At 44.6% G+C, this 24,153-nt stretch overlaps 2 protein-coding genes across 2 annotated transcripts; both read left to right on the top strand.

The window, feature by feature from the left end:
• The first annotated feature begins 3,154 nt into the window (after positions 1-3,154).
• LOC149353794 (uncharacterized) lies at positions 3,155-5,507 on the top strand. The gene is made up of 2 exons (XM_089575864.1): positions 3,155-3,166; positions 4,347-5,507. The coding sequence occupies exons 1-2, from the start codon at positions 3,155-3,157 to the stop codon at positions 5,505-5,507; spliced, it is 1,173 nt and encodes a 390-aa protein (XP_089431990.1).
• A 14,865-nt stretch (positions 5,508-20,372) lies between these two features.
• LOC149353793 (uncharacterized) lies at positions 20,373-21,670 on the top strand. The gene is made up of 2 exons (XM_089577414.1): positions 20,373-20,384; positions 20,866-21,670. Exons 1-2 carry the CDS (start codon positions 20,373-20,375, stop codon positions 21,625-21,627), a joined length of 774 nt encoding a protein of 257 aa, XP_089433540.1. The 3' UTR covers positions 21,628-21,670.
• Positions 21,671-24,153: the final 2,483 nt, after the last annotated feature.

Here is a 24,153-nt window from a genome sequence, read left to right as displayed (position 1 = left end):
TCATTAGGGAAATCGGCCACACAGGGCCATAGATCGAAGTTTCTAAGAATGCTCAGAACGCGTAGATTGAGTTCCCAAGGCAAAAAGACGAGTTCAGATTCCTCTTCAGTGCACCTTTAAGGCGGAGCTTAAGTGCCTCTCCAGTCTTTGTGCGCCAGCACTAAGGCCGCCGCTGACCAATTTGCCACTCTTTGTCGGAAGACTGCTCGACCTTGAAAAAAGAAGAACGAACTGAAACCGAAAGGGAATTGAGAGCCGAACTGCCAGCGGACCTAATTCGCATTTGACCTAACGGCAAAAATCATTCATTTTTTATTCGTATATTATTTTAAGACATTGACACTGGAATTACCTTACGACTGTGGCACTGTAACTTGTGAAGGAAAAGAGTGCAGCTGCTCGTAACAACACAGAGATGCCATGCAAGTACAGTTTGGTACGTTGAAGTTGAAGTGCCTTACAGCAACAGTGACAGCATGGGAGAGTTCAAAAGTACGGTTTTTGCCGAAAGTAGCCAGACAGCGAGGTTTACTTAAAAAACAACAAAAAAAGGTCTCGAAAGTTGAGGACAAGGGTTTCTTTAGATTACAAAATATTTAAGGGACACCACAAGTGCTCCTCTACGCGGCTAAGAAACAAACCTCGTTGCCGGGTCACTGCTGGCAAAGAGTGTACTTGATTTGAAGTTATATAATAAGAGAGTAATTATTTACTAGCATCCACCCAAACATTGTCATACGGCTGCAAAAGAAAGCTACAGAGATTTCGCAGAAACTCCGTAGTTAAAGAAAAATTTATCTTCGTCCGGAGTTGTGACCAGGAACATGCCCGGGGCAGTCGCTTTAGGAACTACGCTAACCAGAACGGCTAGCAGATGGTAGGGAGAGAGCGAATTGGTCAACAAGTCTAATGATGTCCTTTGACTGAATAATATTGGTGAAATACTGAATAAAATAGTATCGCTCTGAATGGCCAATTGGGAACGGTATAAGTCCTATGTTTTTAGAGGAATCCCACGAGGTAAAGTACATTCATTAAAATAGTTGTAATTGTAATAATACTTTACCCCAATTTGTAAAAGACTTTTTATTTAACTTTCGGTGCTTGCAAGTGATTAAAAGATGGTTGCCCTTTATACCAAACAAAAAATGATTATAAATCAAACCTTGTCAGTGGCTTTCCGCTTGACAAGAAACAAAGGGCCACCATAAGCAAGGCTGGTAACACAAAAATGCACCAGTGAAAAAGTTCATGATAGGTAAAAAGTGCTTACATAGGAAAAAAGGTTTAAAAATTAAAAAAAAAGCTTTGAATCCTCTCGTAGCTCACATTTTCGTGAGTAACATTTCACAGGCAAGTACACGGCAGAAAGTGTAACTGCCACTCAGGTGTAATAGAAAACTTAAAAGGCAGTACTAACATTTTTTCTCGCTGGTATTACGGAGCGCGGTTGTGATTCTGAGGAGATATAAATTACTACGCATTGCTGTCACAGTCTGCAAAATTTTAACAGTGAGCATGTATATCTATTTTTGTCTATCGCAAGAGAATTCACTGAGCTTGAGGAGCCTACTGTAACTCTGTATCTCGATTGGATGTTCATAATGGCACTTATTTTGCAAGTTTCTTTTTTTTTACGGCCAGCGTGTGAAAAGCTGCGCTATTTGCTGTGTCGTTCCGTGGTGCCAAAGTGCACGCGCTCATCTATGTCGCGGCCCAATGTCGCAGTGGAGCTGGTAATCAAGTGATATTGTTTTGTTAAAAAGGCACGTCCAGTTCAAAATTCTTGACGGGTGATTCGAGCTCACGATCATGTTACGAAAATATCTCTTATACAGACAACTGTTTTTGTCTATTTTTGCCAAATATAAAAAGGAAACAAATTTGTAGCTGCCGAAATATAAAAAATAATTCTTCCAGTGGTTTAAACGAACGTTGATATGTTAAATAAAATTTTGCCCACAGATAAATAATTGCTGCTGAAAGCTTGACCAGTCTGACAAAATCATAGCGGTAGGTAATGATTTTTAAGAACAAACTCTTACTGCTTGTAAATCTTACTTGAAATACGAAAGTCGAAGGCCATTACTTCACCTTTTATCTCAAAGACACGAAGTCTAACTTCAATGAGCTTCTTTACAGATCACTCCACCATTCGCCAAGCTAACACCTTTTTTAAAAACTGTAAAAATGACTTGATTAGAAAATAAGGCCCTTTTTTAACACGAATGACCGCACTCCGTTAAGGAGGGGGAAATAATACCTCCAAATGTTCATCATTCTGCAAACTTCTATGCATTAAGTGCTACGTAAAAAATATCTGTTAAAAACAACAAACCCTCTACGCGAGTCACCTAGCCTTCATCCGAACCATGCTTTGTTGCAGCTGTGACGGTTTTCGAGCTCCGAAACTTATTTGCCGAAGATCATCCAATCTTGCCTTTCTAAAATTTTGTATAGAACTCGGAATCAGAGCGCCCTTATAGTAAGAATCAGAAATCATTCGAGCGATCATCTGAGGGCTTCATAGTGATAAAAAGAATAGCATCTCCAGAAGGGCTTTGATTAGAGCCGCAAATGACTTGGATAACTTAATTTGCATAATAATTTTTTTCGATGATGTACTCTCTTCTTTTCCGCTGAGCAGATACATAGCTTATTGCTTTTATTTTTTGTCTTTCACATTTGTTCACTTACCAGAAATGCACCTCTGTAGATTGCAGAGCCGCCAGAGGTTCGATCACGGAAGTCCTTCTTTCTTAAAGCGAACATCGCGGTGAGCGAAGCGCCTCCGTAGTTGGGTCATGTTCACCTTTTGCCATGGACGGTAATACACTGGAAACTGTTGCGACACCCGGTACGACTGGCTCGAAACTGAAACGCGCCGCATCTTGTGACGTTTGTCCCTCGAAACTTGAACAACGCTGAAGCGGTGCAGAAACCATGTGGTAATATCGCTAATTGCCACCCGGAGCCCAGTAGAAACAACCAAGAAGAGGAAGTGTGCATGAATTCGGAGAAGGCGTGCTACAGCATTGCTTCAGTGTTCTTTGTAATCGAAAGCAAATGTTGCAAAGAGGCTGGCTCTTAGGTTCTATATAAGCGCGATGGAGCAGCTGAAACAAGCACGAGAACATTCTCGCAAGAGGAAAAGATGGAGACCACTGTGAGTAAAAAACTTTGCAATTTTGACCACTCGCAAATGTTCAAGATTTCCTTTTGTGTTCATGAGATTTGCATATGTCGTTATTCCGTTACACTCAGCAGGGTGAATGAAGTGCCTATGGAGAAATTTTCTTGAAGTTCAGCTTACATGAGCTCCGGATAACACCCCACTGAAATTAGGTGCTAATAGTGCACGTTTATCGCCGTATGTGCGAACAAAATGTCGAACATGGACCTGTATCGAAAAATAATTTCATTTTTAACACTCACTCGCAGCAGCTCTATTACCTTCCATATACCCGCTATAGTAGAGAGCTCATGTAATATTAAACTCCTTACGCATTGTGGTCCCTAGAGACTTTTTTCCGACGCTCGATTTTTTAGTCAATTCTTACTCAACATTGACAAATACCTAATGGCTTTTGGATGCAGCAGAACGCTATATCGTGAACAAAAAAAAGTTTTATATTACAGAATCAAGGGCTGTTAAAAAGTCAGAGATGATTTAGCCGCCGCCAGTCCGGCTTTGTCGGTACTGCGTTACATTCTGTGACAATTTAATGATGCAGGAAAACTGCGAATTTTCGCAGGCATTCCATAAAAAATAACTTATTCGAGCTAAATTGCATGGTATGGTGTGGTATGTACGGTATGGCATGGTATGGCATGGCATGGTATGGTATGGTATGGTATGGTATGATATGGTATGGTATGGTATGGTATGGTACGGTATGATATGTTATGGTATGGTATGGCATGCTATGGCATGGTGTGGTATGGTATGGTATGGTATGGTATGGTATGGTAAGGCACAGCATGGTATAGCAGTAGGGATTTACATCAAAAAGGTGTACATGGGCTATGAAAGCCGCCGCCGTGCAGGGCTGCGGATTGTTTTTGTTGACCTAGGGCTGTTTAACGTACAAGCCTGAATATATTGCACGGAATAACACGCTCGGTATGCTATACATAGAAGCAACACATTCTGACATACGCTGCTTGAACAGCAATTCTACTTTGAAAATAGTTGAAATGTTTCCCAAAATTTCTAGTACACTGAATTATGAAAACACGTTTGATATACTTAAATATGGTGATTCATTGTGTTTCTTGGCAGCAAGAACTGAATAAGAATTCTAAAGCTATTGGTACACACACCCCTTGATTTTGCTTTTTCGCAGGTCGCTTTTCTCGCGGTCCTTGCGCTCAGCTTTGCTGCTGTTTCGGCGGAGGAGAAGAGCGCCGGCAAAAAGACTACAATTGAAGGACGAGGATTTCCACTCAGCAGCATAGGCGCGATCGGGAGCTGCCCACCATGTCCATGCAACTACGGAAGCGGCGTCGCCAGTGGAGTCGGACCGGCATTAGGGAGCGGCGCGGGGCTGAGCTCCGGTGCCCGGGTTGTGCCCGGAGCTGCTGCTGGGCTGTCAGGCGCAGGTGCCCATGGCTTTGGAGCTGGTGAAGGGGGTCTCATTCTCGGAGCGCATGGAGCTGGATTCGCTCTCAAGAGCGGACACGGAGCTCGAGTTGTAGCAGGTGGTGCCGGCCTTCGTCCCGGTGTCACGGGTGCACTTCCGGGCGCTCTCCCGGGTCCAGGTTTGGTCAGCGGTGGAGGTACCGCTGCGGTCGGAGCACCTGCGGTCACTGGTCCGGCGATTGAAGCTGGTGCTGGCTATGCGCAGGGAGCATCTGGTCACTCGAACTTCGAGGCTGGCACTGGATTCGTCAGCAGCGGAGGTGCCAGCGCGGGAGTTAAGCACTCAGCGTCTGCTGGTCTGTCAGGCGCCGGCATCCTTGCATCTGGCTCTGGTGGCGTCGGTCCCGGTCTAGGAGCACATGGAGTCGGATCCGTTCTCAAAGCCGGTCTCGGAGGAGCAGTCGTGACACCCGGTGCAGGCGTTCACGCAGGCGGTGCAGGCGTTGTCGGGGGTGGTGTTCTTCCAGGCGCTGCCCAAGGTCCAGCTTTGGTCAGCGGTGGAGGTGTCGGTGCCATCGGAACTCCTCTGGTTAATGGTGCAGGCATTGGAGCCGGCTTTGGCGCTGGCCATGCGGCGGGAGCATCCGGCCACTCAGGCTTTGAGAGGGGCTCTGGATTCGCCAACAAAGCCGGCGGGCACAAGGCCGGCCAGGGAAGCTTCGCCTACAATGTGGGCGGCTCGGACAGCAGCTCGTACGGCCACAGTAGCTCGTACGGGGATTCCAAGAGCTTCGGCGTGAGCGCTAGCGAGGGCTTCAACCGCGCCCATGGACAGGGCAGTCATGGAAGCGAGTTCAAGAAGGAGGCAGCTAGTTCCGCCGCGTCGAGTCACAGTTCTGGAACCAAGACGAAAGTAGTAGTCTGATTTTAACGCCCTTCAGTCGTCTGCACTGCGACCCAAAGAAAGTGCTGTCGCGTAGACTACCGTGCTCCTCCAAAGAAATGATCATTATGCTGAAGTGTGTTTATGTTTAGTGCTTTTTAACCCAAAAGTAGTTTAAGAAATTATAATAATAAAATGCCATGAATAGCGATACTTTGATTGGTCTCAGTCACCATGAAATTATCTCGGCTTATTGTTAGAGTGTGAAATGGTGCTATTTCTTTTTTAACCTCACACGATAAATCCTCATACCGTTTCCCGTCCCTGCTTTCATTCCTGTCTTCACAGTCTGACGAAAAACCTTCATTATTTAACACCCACCTTTTCATAAACCAAACTGCAATGTTGAAGAATTCCGTTGGCGGGCAAACTCCACTACACTCCGTTTTTCCACCGTTACTAGCATTGTTCTGAGCCGGGTTCTTATTTATTTATTTTATTTATTTATCAATACTGCAATCCCCTCTGGGGATTTTAGCAGGGTGGGATACAATGAATACATAATGAAAACAATAACACAGACAAAGCATATAATACAAATTAGATCCATGGAACGTATAAATAGTTAAAGACAACACGTTTCTAAACAATACTTAAAACAAATGCCGATAGTGATTATTTTGAAATTTGATCATTGGTTAGTAGATTCCATTCAGTTACTGTTCGGGGAAAGAAAGAATACTTAAAACAGTTATTATGGGTGCTAAAGGCGGTTATTGTGCGACTGTGTCTCTGCCTTGTAGAATACCCAGATGAAAAACTAATTATTCCCGTGAGGTCGGTTTTATTCCCGTGAGGTCGGTTTAGTAGCATATGGATATTTAAGCTTGTGCTTCTTGCGTGTAATAGTCATAAAAACAGTTTTTTGAAAATTAATATACATTTGCATAGCTTTGCACCAGGCAACAACTTGTCCTAAGGCATTGTTCAGCAGTTCCTGGTCAGCGGCGTTCTTTATTTCCGAGTACAATACACAGTCGTCAGCATAAAGTTTAACCTTAACGGGAATACCATGTAGTACATCATTAATAAACAAAAGAAACAAAAGAGGCCCAAGCACCGAGCCCTGCGGGACGCCAGAGCCAACTGAAAGTCGTTCTGAATGGTGGTCATTAAAAACAACAAATTGTTCTCTGTTCTCAAGATAAGCTGTAAGCCAGTTAATTAGTTGAGAATTTTTCAGTATTGCGCCTAATTTGTGAAGTAACTTTTTATGAGAGACCTTGTCGAAAGCCTTTGAAAAATCCATAAAAACAGCGTCTATTTGTTTCCCATTGTTAATTGCTTTAGCAAAGTCGTGCACTGTTAGAACCAATTGGGTATTTGTAGAGTAGCCTTTTCGGAAACCATGTTGATGGTTCGTAAGTATATTATATTTCTCCAAGAATTTTGAGATATGATTATGAATTATGTGTTCCAAAAGTTTACATACCGTAGATGTTAAAGAAATTGGGCGGTAATTTTGAATGCACTGCTTTTTTCCTGCCTTATGTAGTGGCTTCACTCTGGCAGTCCTCCAGTCGCTCGGCACTTGTCCCTCGCACAATGATCTCGTGAACAGAACGTGCAGGTATTTTGAGGTCCATTCTGCATACCGCTTTAAAAATGTGTTTGGAATGTTGTCCGGGCCGCAAGACTTTTTAATGTCCAAATTTAAAAGCATGTTTAGTATTCCTGTTTTACTTATTTTAACATCGGGTATAGGTGACGTAGGTAATTCGAAAGTCGGCATTACGCCATTATCTTTAGTAAAGACGGACTTAAAATGTTTATTAAATGCATTTGCTAGTTCCTTGCCATCGCACACATCTTTACCATCAACATGGAATACATCACATTTCTTGGAAGTCGGAGAAATAGAACGCCAAAACTTTTCTGGAGCTGTAGTTATGAAACTGGGCAGTGATTCACCATAGTAGCGTTGTTTATCGGCATATACTTGATTTTTAAGGCGGGAGGAAATTTCGTCAATCTTTTTTTTGACCGCCTGTGCAGCATGGATTTTTAATCTTTTCTTAAGACGCTTCAATTGCCTTTGGAGTCGTAACGTCTCACGGGAGATCCAGGGGTTCCTGCCGTTTTTCTTTTTAGTTATCAGCGGGAGAAAACGGTCAATGCACTCTTTTACTAATTTTTTAAACCTGCACCAAAGCGAATGCACATCATCCGTGCTATCTGAAAAGGCATCGAAGTTAAGCGAAAGTATGTCAATGATTGATACATCATCGGCTCGAGAAAAGGTTTTTTACTTAACCCTATAAGAAACATCAGTAATATTGAAATTAACAATTTCATTAAAATGTTTTCCATCGCATACAGTTTTGGAAAATAGAGTGTCGGGAAGACATCTCGTCTGGAGCGAAGAATGATATTGTAGGAAATAGATATTGGATAGCACTTCCTTCTTCGCTGAAAGTTCCTCTGTCTTTATGCGAACGTGGCGAAAGCTGAACGAGGGGGCGTTGTTTCGAGAAAGTTTCGCAGAACACCCCTGACCACCATATTTGCTACTGAAAAGAAATAATACCTTCATCAATCAATTAATAGCTCTAGTTTTCATTCCACAAAATGCTTGTAAAAACCACAGTTCTGCACCGATCAAGTGACTTTGTTTACCTGAGGCGTGTAGGAGAGTTTCTTTCAGGCCTACAATGCTGTTTCACGGCTTGAAGGACGTCTAGGAATCGCAAGTTGGTCCAAAAATTAAGATAAGCACACTGTGCTAAGATCGGTGACCAAATTATTGAGACATTTAATCGGCGTTCATTGGCATTTGAGAGGCAGAAGAGGGTGCATGAGTGCTGGTACTGATGAGACAACGCCAAGCGAAGAATACTACGAACAGGAGCCGTATTTTGCAACGTTTCACTTCGTTTCCTTTTCATTTGGTCGTGACGTCGATTCTGACGAAAGCCACGAGAAGTGGAAAAGCAAACAAGCCATAGCAGACACGGCCGGCGTGGACGCGGCGCTTCCCTTAGCAACTCTACTGGCCCCGGATCTAGTCCCACCGTGTCACAGGGGTCATGCTTTGTCAATTTAGCGCTGAACCACCGTAAAATTTCTTTCCGGAGAACGAAGTATAGCATCGGTAAAGTTCCCGAAGTATGTCAACGTGCCGTTCTACTCCGTCATTCGTCGGCGTCGACATCGTTGCGATAGTGTGGCGCGGGCGTGGGCCGCGTTTAGCAAGTAAGTGGTGTTATGGGCGTGTTTTTGCCACGACCAGCATGAGTTCATACATTAGGTCTTCGTCGCCAGCAGCAGTGACCAATTACAGAGGACCAAATGTCATGAAAACGAAATAAAACCTTACGGAATATGGCCCCAGAGTTCTGCTGGCATCTGCGCGGATGATGTAATAACCGCAATAGCGATAACTTTCTACGAATTATCATCAATAAGGGAACGCGGCTATAGGCATTGCAGGGACCCGTTATTGCGAACGAGTTAGGACGCAGCTATAGCGACCCTACTGACCTCTCACAAGGGCTTTTTCGTCAATATAAATGGCGCATTCTGGTAGTCTTAAAATTACCGTCTGTAGCATTCCTTAGATGATTTCCGCAGGCAGTTTATGAACTCACTATTTCTCTTGACAGGAGAGCATTATACGAAAAGGCAAATTAACACCAAGGTCAAAGAAGCGGGATCTTCGACGCAGCAGAAATGCCTTCACCAAATAAACGCTGTGGTTTTATTGCCAGATACACGTAACAAACATCATAAAAACGAAAGCATAGTTCATTTTTTCGAAAATTTTTGGCAAAGAAATTTTTTCATTCTTTTCCGAAAAAGTTGAGTAACTTTTTCTCAACTTAGGGTGCATATTTTTGTCGCTTTATATTACACCGCACGCTTTCTTTCTGGTACATGCTCTGAGACACTTCCAATGAGTAACTGCATTGTACCTTCCCTGCATGCTTAGTTGTGTAAGTGATCAAGATGCCATTGTACCGCCTTTGCTTTGGTCGCTTGCTGCGCATTTTTTTGCTTGTAGGGTACCGAACAGTTACTGCTGCTTACTGAATGCTTTTTTATCATACTTATTATCCGTCGTCAGTGCCCCTATGTCAATAATAAATAAAATGATAAAATATCAAAAATATCAATAAAATAACTTATGCAGGGTAGAAAACACGAATAAGTGTGAACGAGATCAGCATACCTCAAGTGGCCATGCTGAAGCAGATGGGCACAGTTATAGAGAAAACACAGGGAACCCTTATGAATGCGATTAAATCGTCGTTCCTGCAACCATATATACGACGGCGCCGTCAGGGTAGTATGTATGTTCTGGATTAACTACAAATCGGTTAGACCATTTTCGGCTATTTCCCTAGTTCTGAAACCTGAGAAACTGTTTAGCGCGCAGATTTAAATGAACAAAAGACTACCATCGAGACTCATCGCCGTACCTCGGAGCGATGAAGTTAGAATAATACCGATGCGTTGCCATAACCGTCTTCCTTGCCCTCCTTACGCGGCTCTAGGCAGCTTTCGATCCGGGACACCAGGTACACATGACTACGCTAGGCGGATCGTCACAGTACCCGCCGCGGTTGTTAAGTGGCCTTGATGATAGACAGCTCAGTACGTCGTCGCGGGATCGAATACGACCCCGGAGGCCATACTTCGATGGATGCTACACTCGAGAACGTTTCTGTACTAACATTCCTGTGGATCCCAAAGAACCTGATGCAGTGAGCCCTTAACTGTAAGGCGTTTCTCAAGGTTGTTTCTTCGGTTTATCCAGTGATAATAATAATACAATAACAAATTGATCCATAAATATTAGGGTTTCATTAGCCAACATTAAAATTGGACGCACAAGAGATCTAGATTCCATTCATTCGCCGGTGGCGACAAAAAGTTGACATGGCGAAAACTGCGCCATAAACTTTAGATAACCTTCCTGGTAATACAGTTGTAAGAAAAAAAATTGAAGGCGGGCAAACAGAAACAAAAATAGAATATCATCGGGCGAAATAATTTTATGCGAGACACACCGCTCCATATGCCAAACCAACAACCGACAAATAAGCTGGCAGGTTTTCCTCCGGGTGGTGGTGGTGGAATTATTTAGTGCAAACACGAGGATTAGGATTATGCATTATGAGGTTTAACGTCCCAAAGCGACTCAGGCTATGAGGGACGCCGTACTGAAGGGCTCCGGAAATTTCGACCACCTGGGGTTCTTTAACGTGCACTGATATCGTACAGTTCACGGGCCTCTAGAACTTCGCCTCCACCGAAATTCGACCGCCGCGGCCTGGTTCGTACCCACGTCTTTTGGGTCAGCAGCCGAGTGCCATAACCACCGAGCCACCTCGGCGGCTTAGTGCAAGTACGAATAGACCAGAGCTGCACGAAGGTTGGAAGAGGTGAAGCCAAAGCGGGCAACGACGCGCCTAAGACCTCGCATGACCGCTGCAGAGGCCATGGGAACTGTAGGTAGCGATGTTTATAACATAAATTTTAGGGCATATGCTAGCGGTATCTGCAAGGATACTAAAAAGCGCAAAAACATCCACTAGAAGCAGTCCTCGACATCGCGCACCGTAAAAGCACCCCACAATAGCGTGAGCTCTAACTCTCGTATTTTGCAGCTATGTCAATGTCAGGAATGTGCTACAGGGTGACGTTTGACACAACAGAATACTCAATGAGATCACATAATCAAGTGCATATGGAGCGCTATTACTCAACGCGTGTCTCGCGATGCGAGACCGGCAAGCGCTCGCAGACGTTAGCTGCCACGTCGGCCTGTCGAAAACGGAGAGAGAAGCGCGCAGCTGCAGTGGTGTGTATGCAGTCGGCGTACTTGACTTCTCGCTATGTAGGGGTGACGCAAAGTTAGTAAGCTCTAAGAACCGAAAAGAATTAAGCACAGAGCCCAAAGACCCACTTCAGGTCGCAGGCGTCGATCCCCACAGGGAGCGGAGAGACGCCACTCTTCAAGGCTCCTCGACGCTTTGCCACATGCACCAGACGACAAAAATCTTTCTTGCCAAATAAAAGACTACTTCTCTCCCAGTTCGGTTTTTTCCGGTTTTGCAAGAGCCCGCCAGAATTCATTCACGTTTTCCTTTAGAGGCGGAATTAGGAGCTTCGGAGCTTCGCGTGGAGTACCCTGTGCTGTATTTGCACAGTTGTCTGACTGCAAGTTCGCATAAAAGAAAAGGATGTTTAAAGGAGGTTGGAAAATTCTATTCGGGAAACACAGCTACGAGCTCGGGGCTTAATAGTTTGGAGCAACTAAAGGTTACCAGGTCGTTTCTTCAGCAGTGGTTTTACACATGCAACGAGGTGCACGGGGTACCCATTCAACATGCTGCCTTTCTCGCCCTGTGAAACTTGTGCATGCTGCCAAGCATGTCACCATGTTCGTAGAGAGCGCGCAAAAAAAAGTACAGATGCTTTACGTATGTGTGTGAATCAATTGCTCCTTGAATTCGGCGGTGTTAAGTGCCTGCTCGCTTTGAAGTTCTCGTGATGACACTGAACGGACAAGGACATCGAAATCTTGAAAGAGCCTAAATAAAACAGTGTTTTCGGCAGGAACAGCCGATTACCCGTATCAGATTTCACAATGGCAGAAGAGTAAAACAAGTGGACTTACCACTAAAATTTTTAGGCAGCGTGTAGCCCAATATCACCGAGAAGCTAGCGCGACTATGACACCGCCAAGAATTTTTTTTTCCAACAGCCCGATCTGGCTATACATTCTCAAATCTCTCGTCACTAGATCAACCTCTTTCTATGCGTTACGTAGAGCTCATAGAAAGGTTAGTCACCCTTGTGAGCAAACGCATCGGTGCCACATGCTTCTCCAAGTCCGCGCGTTCTTGGACGTCACTTTAAATTCTGAGACAGCTCGTGAATATTGTAAGATGCTGTTATGAACATATCAGTGGAAATGTTCAAACCTTCCGATACACAGCAAAATCTTGCTTTCAAAGCTCGCACCTATAGTTAAGATGCCATAGAAAATCAATAGGGTGTGTATCTGTGAATAAATTAGCTGCGGTTCCACTACTGCTGAAATTGGTTAGAGAGCGAAAGCTATGGCGTATCGGGCAACTCTACGCGGCTTGGCGTCTGGAACGTTGAGTGCGTTCCGGACACTGGGTAGGCAGCGCACCCATCCTGCCACCCTGGAAGGTGGCAGTGAATGGTTGATCGCGAGAGTTTGCTCACCCAATGAACGCTGTGGCCTATTCCAGCATTGCCGCGTGTCTGCCACAACGTTGTCAGCGCTAGCGCATGCAGCCCACATCTTTCATCATCTCACGTACCTGAGCGCTATTCAATCGTCCACTGGCGAAGAGAGCCAGTTATGCGCACTTCCTTTCTTAAAATCATCGGAGTGTAAAACGCTGTCAACGGGAACGCCAATGAACACAATGAATGCCGACGGCCTAAGGCTTCAGTGACGCATTTTGCCGCAACGTTGTCGACGCGAACGCATGCAGCGCACATCTGTCACTACCGCCACGAAGCTTAAATCACGACTGAGGTGCCAACTGTTCCAAGAGGGCACTTATGTGCCTTTCCTTCGCTCTCCAAGCTCCCGTTCCATTTGTTTCGTAGCTTAAAGCGCGGCTAAGGTGTTCACTGTCCTAGGGAGCCAGTTATGCGCTTTTTTTTTTGCGTTCGAAAACTAGGCACACGGTGATCGAAGCACGAGGTCCCGTAGTGAAGCTTTCCCTTCAATAAATTGCAAAAAGCTACAAGAGCTCCGAGGAGGAATCTGCGGGTGCATTGATTTTTGTGGTGAATTCTTAAGATATTCACAAAAAAATTTGTTCGTAAACAACTTCCTGCCGAAAAAATGCGCTTCTCCTCAGTTTCTCGCGCCAGCACATGCCATGGCTTGCATGAACCAACTTGCGGAAAGTTTCTGTTCGGCACCGTTCGTGGACTGCTACCAGAATTGTGCAATTCTTGGCTGCTGTTGGTTTATTAACAGGCTGATTTATTCCTGAGACGCGTAAGAATTAGTTTGTACTAAATGTCCTGCCGTTTGCACCATACTTCTCTCCCAAGGCACAGACATTGTGTACACGTAATTGTTAGTGCTACGTCAAGACCCTTAAGTCTTCTGTAATATAAAGTGATTCGGTTGGACAGCTTAATTCCTTTAGTTTAATGGAGGTGGTCGTTACATTAGTTTAATTCAAGCAAACTACGATACCCAGGAAGCGCCGCCATGTTTCAGTGTACCGTGTGTAAAGCAATATTTAATGATAGGGTGTTGGACATAAACAGCTTTAACAGACCCACAGGAGCAGGGTGGCGGATGACAGTAAGTCGTTGAGCTATGTTAGCTTAATAGGGAAAACGTACTACTTAACTGACCTATCGTAATTAGCAATCTCATACTCCAATTAGGATCTGGTAACTAAGGCGCTTGTAATTGTCAAATAAGGTTTTAAATATCAGTGCTGAGGCTCAAGAAATTCTGCCTCTCTGGGCTCGTGAAACTAATAATGGGCCACCAAGAAGCGCACAAAGTCACTCTCGCAAAGAATATCGCACCCTGGGCGAGTTTCGTTTCCCGCGCCCGCAAAAGGGAAAATTCCTTGCGTCACAGCACCGAGAAACAGCAAATCTGATGCGAGATTTGGTAGCATCTGGCTAGCCAACTTTTAATTACGATGAGACGTCTGAGACTACAGTGTATGTGCCCCAAGCATGCCCAGCAGTGAGCCCTTGTTTTTCTTATGAGCTTGGGACATTTCTGCGCGGCCAAGAAGATGGAGCATGCCGCTGAACAGTGTGGCTCACGCGACGTTGCCTGATTGTCCACGAACTAAGGCGAGCGCAGGGACAAGGCTATTTTTTCAAGATCTTAGAGGACACTGGCCTTCCGGGGAAAGGTAGGCGTTACGTTTTCTTCGGAAAATGGGACATATGCGGAGCACTTGTCGACAACTTCGTTGTAAGGCAAACAACGAATGCCCCTTAACGGCACCATCGCTTCCATCTATTGAAGTGACTGCTTAAAATCGTTTAGCGGATTATTGCTGTCCACTACTTTTGACATACACTAGCGAGAACACCGCCCTTTTACTTTCAAAACAGACATTTAAAATGAGCTTCAAGTGTACGACGCCTCGGATGAATACTCATGCCTTAACTACAAATTTAAGTCGCATTATAAGTGCTGAAAAATTTTTGATAGGCCCTGCAAACATTGATGCAAGTCCACAACCCAAGCTGGTGCAAGTAAACAACGCGTTTAGGAAAATGGAGAAGTGTTATTGTGCAAATACTCGTTCGACTTGAATCTACTCGACCTCAGGGAATTCCCCTATTTCCATTTTTCTTTCATCCTTCGGTCTTTGAATGTTTGATCGATTGCATCTCGCTCTGACCTCTGCTAGCCTGACCTCGGCAAAAACGAGCATAGTGCGTCGGGTACATCTTATGCATATGCGCCACATCTCGCAGAGAACCACAGATTTTCTTTATATGTACAAAACCAATAAGTTAATTTGTATAAAAGAACACAGCAGGCAGAACTGTTACCAAACTCCATAATAATCTAACAAGGGAATAAAAATTAAGGAACGCTCACCGCGTCTGCATTTCGGCAAAACAAAACAGTTGCTGCAATACATTGGCGAGTGCAATATATATATATATATATATATATATATATATATATATATATATATAGCGAGAGAGAGAGAGAGAGAGACTTTACACGTTACAGTATATTTTGAACATCTACAGGACCAAAGCCAGCAATAATCACAAATATTAAAGGGATTAAAACTGTAGGGATTAGAAAATTTATAGCGTGGTTTAAAATCAGGGAACGAATATTTAGACTTTCTGCAAGATAGTATTCGTAAACATTTCCTTGACCCCCTTTAATGATCACACACTGAAGTGTTCTTGAGGAAATTTATTAAACATTGCTGGAACATAGTAAATCCTGTATTTCCCGTATAGTCTGTGTAAACGTGAGATATGCTGTACCTAAGTTTTCACAAATTCTCTTATTTTTCTCTTTCCCTCTTTTAAAACTATTGTCGTAGTAGTGTCATGCATACTAAACGATATCTTAGCTACTTCACTGACAAGACCTAATCTTTTTGTGAATGCAGTCGGTACATGCTCCGTATCGCATATTTCACACATTTTTTTAAATACACGCGTTGTTTCATCAGACTGGCGGAACATAACCAAAATAATATTATGCCGCATCTAAACACACATTCACCGAGTGCATTGCACACAACTTTTCGTAGTTTAACGGAGACACCGTATCTGATATGTAAAAGCTCCGCTGCCACAATTCTTAACTTAATGCAAAAATAACAAAAATGATGATTTCATGATATTGCTTCATCAAATTGGTAATAAAAGAATGAGTGCGGGTGCTATTTTTTATGAACTACATGATCAAGGACAGGAGGTTTGCAAATTACACCAGAGACCTAGACCAATGCGACTTTGCAAGATTCCTTTCAGCAAAAAGAGGCACACATTTGACCACATAAGACTGGCGTGGTGCTCTTCCCCAGTCATATACAAAAGTTTCTTGGTTACGTTTTGGAGTGATGAAAAAACATTTTTTTTTGCCGGAGATTTTATAAAAACTTGTGGAATGCTCCTCTTCACCTTCGCGCTGTTTAACGTTCATTCACTGACAGTACGAAAAAACATTTTTTATATCTTGTGCCTCGCAATATATAACAACGGAAATTACGTTTCTGGGGCACTAAAGCAGCGTAGCCTTCTCAGTCATATCGTGTGTATTCGAAGTGAGCTGCAAGAGCTTCAGCAATCTTAAATGAAATTACTGGGCTTGTAGCCGGTGACCGAACTGGAAAAAAGGCATGACAACCTTTTAACTAACGGTTAGCAGGTTTAGCTGAAAACTCATGGCATTCCATGCGTCGAGATACTTAGTGATTGATGAAATTGATGAAAGCGTTGCCTGGCTTTGAAATAAAAATGCAAGGAACTAGCTTAAGATTTAAACATCTTTGGAGGACCACTGAATTTTCGGCAGCAAAAAGATATCCCAAATTTTTAAAGGCTAGGGAATTACAAAAATGCTCTGGAAGACCGAACTCACGCCCCCATTAGCTAATAGAACCGTTTCTATATGATTACGTTTACATAGGTTGGAATATGTCTCATGACATTATTAAACGAGCTTTCGGGCTGGTTTGTCGCCTTCTTGTATGATAACTGCAGCGAAGAAACAAGTTCACATTGAGCAGAAACACAAAACACACCGACTAACGCTGCACTCACAACTGGCTTTATTGGTAACAGAGCATGCTGAATATAAAGTTTTTTGGCGTCTGCGTGCCACAGAAACAAACATATCAATGCCAAAGTAAAGCCAAAAACATCTTATCTTTTTTGCCGAGAAAAGGTCCAATTCCGAAGCGTACAGAAAAATTGACGCATCGCTATTGCAGCTATCGCCTCTTTTTTTTATGTGATAGGCCTCCAGGAATTCTCTTGTGGTTCGATACTTGCTCTTGCCTAGAATTCTTGCGCTGTCGAAACGCGGCGCATATTTACTACATGACTGGCAATGCACAACCAAGTGCACATTTTCTTTGTTCTTTGAATTTCTTTGGTGCTACCCCAGTCTCTATGACGCTTCCCCATGATACAAACAGCGAAATTTTACGACAGAAAGAGCTATGTCGACGAATACAGAGTAATTATATAAGACTGTATTTTTTAAAAAGACCGTTCAAGGCTTCCGGGTGCGCAATTTCGGACTAAGACTGGGTAAGCAAACGACTACTGGCTACTGATTATGCTTGCATTCGCATATTATGTGTTAAAGTAAATTAGTGATCATTCTTCTTTGGTACTGCGCACTTCTGCGAAAGGAAAACTCAAATCTTACACTTACAGCGCTTCTAGCTGTGGGGACAATGCTTAGCTAGCTAGTGTCTACGCGATTACATAATACTGGATGATGATGTTTTTGTGGAGAGTGCATGCTGAATTTCAATATTATCCCTAAATGTGTCAGTGCACGTTAAAGAAGCCCAGGTGGTCGCAATTATCCGGAGGCTTCCACTACAGCGTCCCTCATAGCCTGAGTCGCTTTGGGACGTTAGACATCATAAAACCAGACAAAACGCTACTTGTCGAAACCCACATTTTGCTGTCGATCTGGATTTGGAGCCTTTGTTTCCTTCAAATTGGCGGAAACAATTTTTTTTTTTGGGTTGCAATGAGCATGTCGCACTTCAAGAATATTTTTATGTGGTGGTGATTCTTTGTTCACTGCATACCCAGTCCTATGTCGGTAGGTGTTTATTATGAACATTTAATGCTAGCTTGGGTTCCACTGTGTGTAATGTTACACAGACACCTAATATACTGATATACATCCATGCCTCTTGCTCTTACATCTCCTTAGTCATGTACTGGGTGCAAAGTCCCTGCATTCCACTGTTGTTTTTCTCACAGCACTAGGCAAATGCTTTATGTTGATATTTTTGTCTATTTCCTGTCTTAAATATAGTTCAGTGCGTATTTTTAAGGCTGTCGCCTTAAAGGCCCTGTTACATAGAAAATCAGGTGTCGGCGCGTTCAGCGTCGGCGTTTTGAATGAAAAATCACGGGCATGGCTCTGGCAGGTGGTCTCCTGAAAGTAACCTAAAAGGCAGGTGGGTCACCTCGGTCACGTGACCTTGCGGTGTCCTCCCGACCTGCCCACCAGAGAGTGAGAAAACTGTCCACCGTGCCAGGCGGCAGTTAAATTAATGATTGGTCGCTTGGGAAGAGCAACCTTGGCCGCACAAGGCCCACCGCTAGGAGCCCCTGCCACCGAACGGCCATTACTTAACCGTTTCAGCACTGCGCCAGGTGCGGTATGAGGACTCCCAGGGGCCTATGAATATGAAGTCGAGAATGACCAATTCCGCATGCATGGGCGTTAAGTGTCTCCAGTAGTTAGAGGCCCGTGTACTGTGCGATGTCAGTACACGTTAAAGAAGAACAGGTGGTCGAAATTTCCGGAGCCCTTCACTACGGCGTCCCTCATAGCCTGAGTCGCTTTGGGACGTTAAACCACCATAAACCAAAAAAACAACTAGTTATTTTTTGGTGCTTAAAAAACTCCTGTTTAGTGGAGCACGCGGCAATTAAAACGACTTTATGTATGCATGACACATAACCGGATTTGGTGCACATATATAACGCTTTAAGAAGCTTTCAGAATTGAATTTTTATTTTAAGCTAGCTGTTATAGTTAGTGACTCGCATGTCATGGTCTTTACTGTTATATTTGGTTACGCTACTTGCTGTTGACATTACATGTCATGAGAATCCTTACTGGTCACATTACATTACTATCATAATTGTTGACATTACATGACACCTTGGTAAAGCGATCACCGGGGTGTCAAATAAGTAAAAAATGCGCGCACAACTTTTTTTAAGCGAGTATGTTCTTCTCCACGAAGCGCTGTTCGGTGCAATGCAGCTGTTACTTTCTTTCTTAGACGCGCAATATTAACAACAATAAAAGAAACATCAGCATGCATATTTATTTCCAAAACTGCCTTAAAAAAAATTCTTTCAAGATCATGTATACGTACAAAAACCGACAGCTTTATTGCACGCCTCAACGTCTCAGCATTCATGCGCAAAAAAAGGAATCATTCTATTGTCATTTGGTACAAAATGCAGAACTCCTTAGTGATTCCAATCCCATCAAAAGTGAAAGCTTAAAAAATGAATCTTAAGGAGCATTCCCTCGTTTTTCTCGTTTATCGCCTTTTATGCTTTACCTTTTGAACCTGAGGAATGCAGAATTACAACCAGCGGTGGCCCTGATCTCTCCTCTTCTTGGTGATACATGTGATACAAAAATCCGCTGTGCACCGCGGCCATCAGACGCGCAATTCGCTCGAAATTTTTGACATTCAGACATCAAGAATCCTTTTTTTAAGCTTTACTACATTATTTTTTTTTTGCTACGAGAGTGAAGATCCGAGGTTGACAAAACAAATTAAATTCAGTTGTTTAAAATTCCGACCAAAGTGTCCATTCCATTAACCGCGTCACCCCTTAACGCCAGAGAACCTTATTATTTGTCATTTTGTCCTCGGCTCGTTATGCGAAATCCCATAACACAGGATTGCTGCGTGACGTTATAATGTAATCGATCATGTCTGTACTGCAAGAAGTTAAATGCTTTCATTTCCTCATTGCTACTGGTCAATAACGTAGCGTTGTGCGTATTTAGCTAGTGCGTACGCTGCGCAATAAAAAAAAAACTTTTGATGGTGTGATTGCTTTCATTTCAGACAATTTCCGCTTACGTCAGTTGCACTCAAGCTGGCTATCGTTGAATATTAATAATTCAAAAGAAAAATGGGTTTGTTCGCTTGTATCGTCACAGAAAGAACCCGGAGCTTCAAGAAATGATAAAGAAAAGGACCAGGCGTTTTAACCTGCTGGATTTTTAACCCCATTTCATGCTGCCAACAACGAGTGTAAAATTCCACAGGCGAACGACGCGTGAGACCCTCTCTGCTGGCATTTGCTCATCTAAATTCAACAGCACGCTCCCACTCTCAGCCCTTGGCAAAAGGTACGAGAGAGTGAGCTTCGTGGGTAGAGCTTGCGAAAGTTTCCAGCATGCATGTACACATCAGGGTATGGGAATCTGGCTATTACAGCTCAGTATTGTCACACTGCTAGGAAGCCAGCCGTAATCATTCGTAGAACTTCAAGCCCAATAATATGGCAACACATTCATTACGCTTGAGCAAGAGAAACAAGTTTTGTATATAACCAGGATCAAGAACGAGCATTGGCAGATCAGCGCACAGCGCAGGAGGAGTCATGAAGACCACTGTAAGTTTGAGACATGTAATACTGATTCTCATAACAAAGATTCTATGCTCGTTACACCACTTCTTGCAGCGGACAGTGAAAAAAATGGATTTCTATTGTCTATGACGGATCACATGCGGTGTTTGAAATCTTTTAATGCAGAAATGTAAACTGAATGACTGGATTTGATTTGAAATATACCTTTACGTTTCCTACCTGCTTTGTGGAATTTTTGAGCAAAATCTTTCTCTGCAAAAACAACTTCCTGCTCCAAGTTAGTCTTTCTCTGCCGTACTCTCATCTTCAATCTGAGAGAAAGCAATGCTTCATAGGGAATTTTTCATACAGAGTAGAACCAATGTTTCATTTGAAACAAGAGTTTCGTACAGAACTTTTCTAGAGCATGCAGAGCAATTGCATTTGTATGATAGGAACTGTTATCATCGCATAGTTCTGTAGTAGCAAAGAAAAAGAAAAACAGAAAATACTATTTTTCTTTCAGATCATCGTACTCGCCGCCTTGGCCGCAACGGTGCTGGCAGAAGACCGTAATGCATCCTCAAAGAAGAACGACACAGCAGTGGAAGGCCGCGGCCTTCTCCATGGTAGCTCCAGTTTACTCGGAGCATGTCCCCCATGCCCATGTGGGTATGGCGCCAGCGCAGCTGGTGGGGCGGGAGGCCTTGGCTTCGGTTCGGGAGCAGGCCTAACTCCTGGAGCGGGAAGTGGGGTCCATGGCGCCGGCATTAATGCGGCCGTTGGCTCTGCATCATCTGGTCAAGGACTACCAGGAGTTGGTCTTGCACATGGTTCCAGCGGCATCATCACTCCTGGCGCTGGCGTCGGTTCAGGTGTCGTCGGACCCGTGGCAGGCGCGGGACCTGTCCTTGCCCCCACTGGAGGTGTCGGAGTCGTGGGCACACCCGTGGTGGCTGGTCCGGGCATAGCAGGCGGCCTCGGTGCCGGCCATGGCTCGGTAGCTTCTGGCCACTCCGGCTTCCAGACTGGCTCCGGATTCGCCAACCAGGCAGGAGGACAGAAGGCTGGCCAGGGGAACTTCGCATACAACGTGGGCGGCTCGGACAGCAGCTCGTACGGCCACAGTAGTTCGTACGGGGATTCCAAGAGCTTCGGTGTGAGCGCCAGCGAGGGCTCCAACCGCGCCCAGGGCCAAGGCAGCCACGGAAGCGAGTTCAATAAGCAGGCTGCTGGTTCTGCAGCGTCGAGCCATAGCTCTGGGACGAAGACGAAAGTCGTCGTTTGAACCCAACTGAATAGGGAGAGATACTGTTTGTTTTTAGACAGGAGAGAAGCACAGATGACCAAAGATATGTGTCTGAGTAAAACCAAATAAATGTTATGGGCGCAATAACGTGAAGCCCCTTATTTATTCGTCCTAAATGCATCCATGCAAGGATGGATGCTAAGGTTCAATTCGTGTTCGCGCTTCTGGCGTTTGTGCACGCCTCTAGTGCGAGCGCAAGTGTCGCTCTTGCCTCCGACTTCGGGCACCCATCTTACCTCTCATTGCAGCGCTTGCCACATAGCTAGGCCAAAGCAGTGTTTTCGAGTGCTTGTCACTCTTATATTGATTGCGCAATTAAAATGACTTAAATGGTTGTCTAAAAATTACGGGCCAAACCTGACAACACCGGAATGGTCAGGGAAAGGAAATAAAAAAGGGGCAAAAGAATTGGGGATATAGAACAGGGGTACCTTTTTAAGATAATTGTATGACAATAAATATCGAGTAAATTGAAGGGCTGCGCAACGATAACGGCACAAGAAAATGACACCACATGCGCCGTTGTCATTGCGCCACCGTTGATTTCATCATGCACCAACGCGCACCACATGCCGTTATTCTGAACGAGTCAATTGAATGCATTGAACGTTGAATCAAGAGATCCTTAAAAATTTTTGCTGAGGGAGAAGCAGTGCACAGACGCGAAAATAGGAGCTGAAATTGTAGAACAGAATGGTCTAAGTTTATTTTGAGGCATCCAACGAAACTGGTGTAAATGTGGCATATTGGCTCTGCACTGAGAAAAGGGACTTATGAATGGAGCAACTCAGGCGGCTGGGTTTTCCAAAGTCCACCGTAGCTGATACGCCATCTCGGCGTTGTGCACGTTTCCTTTGACAGGCTGGGGAGAGCGAAGCATTTCTTATGTTCGTTTTATCACGTGCTGTGTAAGCATGCTACTATTGAAAAAAAATTATTTCACACTGTCTATATGAGCCCACGAGGCGCTATGAAAATTCAACTGCTCAGTCATCAATACCCAAGTGATTGTTTTTTAGTCTGCAGCAAAGACCAGAATCCAGAGCCGTTCTCTGGAGCAGGCATTTTCCGTCAAGTGGCGCGGAGCGGTGCGGCGTTCCTTTGGGGGCTGCGGGGCTGCGGCAGCTCCGCGGCCGCGCCTGCATATAGCCGCGATTTAATGCCCTTCGGGCTTTCAGAAAACATGACCGAGCATACTTCCACAGCTCAGTTTTGTTGCAGAAGTTTTGCGTTATCAAAGGGAGAAAATTGATGCGTTTTGAGTTTGACGGTCACGTTAATTGTGCCGGCGCTTAGCATGGGCTCGGGCTGCCACTAACGTCATCTTCATCATTTTGTTTCATGAAACCAATACATCAGAACACTTTTTATGCGAAGCATATTAACGTAGGTTTCGGGCCTTCGCGCGACGCCCGGCGGTGGCCACCGTTGACCTTGAAGTGAGATCACATGATGTGACGTCACGTGATGACGCCACACCGGCTGCAGATGGGGCCTCATATCGCGCCGTCGGACTAGGGTCCCTAGAAATACTTGCAAGTATTTCTAGGGACCCTAGTCGGACGTCGCCCGGCGGAGGCCTCCACGCTTCGGTTCGCGCCGTCGCGCGCGACGCGGCGGCGGCGCCACCATTGCTGCATCACGTGATATGTGACGTCACGCCAGGAATGAAGCGGCGCGGGCCTGCCGTCGCGTCAGTCTCTGTGCCCGCAACCGCGCCAGCGTCTTTGCGCCGGGCGTGTATGCGGTCAAGATGCCTCCAAACGCTAAGGACGTTAATAACCTAAAACCACGTCTCCGTTACTTAGCCCCATCCACACTGAGACAGCTGCTTAACATGCTTCGCATCCACTGGGCTTAACCTTGATAAGCCTCCAATTTTTTGAGCTTCCCGCGCACCTCATACACTCTGTGCGGTGTGGAAAACAATTAACGTACAGAATAAATCGGGGTTAGTTGGGTGGGCCCTCATTCCAGGAGCCCACTGGTTTTTGCCGCCGCTCTTGACCGGTTCACCAGTGAAAGCTGGTCTTGAGGAGCACCACCTCCCAGTCCTCTGTTGTTGAGTAATTGATTCTTGGAATACGTGGATTGTTCTGGCATGCCCATACCATATGGCATAAGTAAGCCACTTCACCGCAGAAGGCGAAATGCGGATCGTACAAATTTGTAAACGTATAGGTAAATTTACGTTCTGGTATTCTGCGATGGTATTCCAGTCCTCTCTGTCATCCGTAGACCAAATGCGTGGGAGCCCTAGTCTATCCAGTACGTCCCTTCCTGTCCTCCTTCGTGATAGCCGTATGCTATGCGAAATCGTATGGCCTTCAGTACTTTCGTTTACAGTACTGTGAATGTCCATGTGTACTTGAAGGAATGTTAGTAACTCCGATTTGTTGGGTGCGCACGAAAAAAAGAGGCGAAAGCGTTTCTCGCGCTAAAAGATCTTTCTACATAAACCTTTTCTGCCTTTCAACACTTACACGCCATTGTTTTGGAGACAAG

This window comes from Amblyomma mixtum, chromosome 3, assembly GCF_055824585.1.
Source record: "Amblyomma mixtum isolate Tamu chromosome 3, ASM5582458v1, whole genome shotgun sequence".
In the NCBI taxonomy this organism is placed as follows: domain Eukaryota; kingdom Metazoa; phylum Arthropoda; class Arachnida; order Ixodida; family Ixodidae; genus Amblyomma; species Amblyomma mixtum.
Note: the sequence above shows the minus strand (reverse complement) of the source record. Positions and strands in the feature narration are given on the sequence as shown.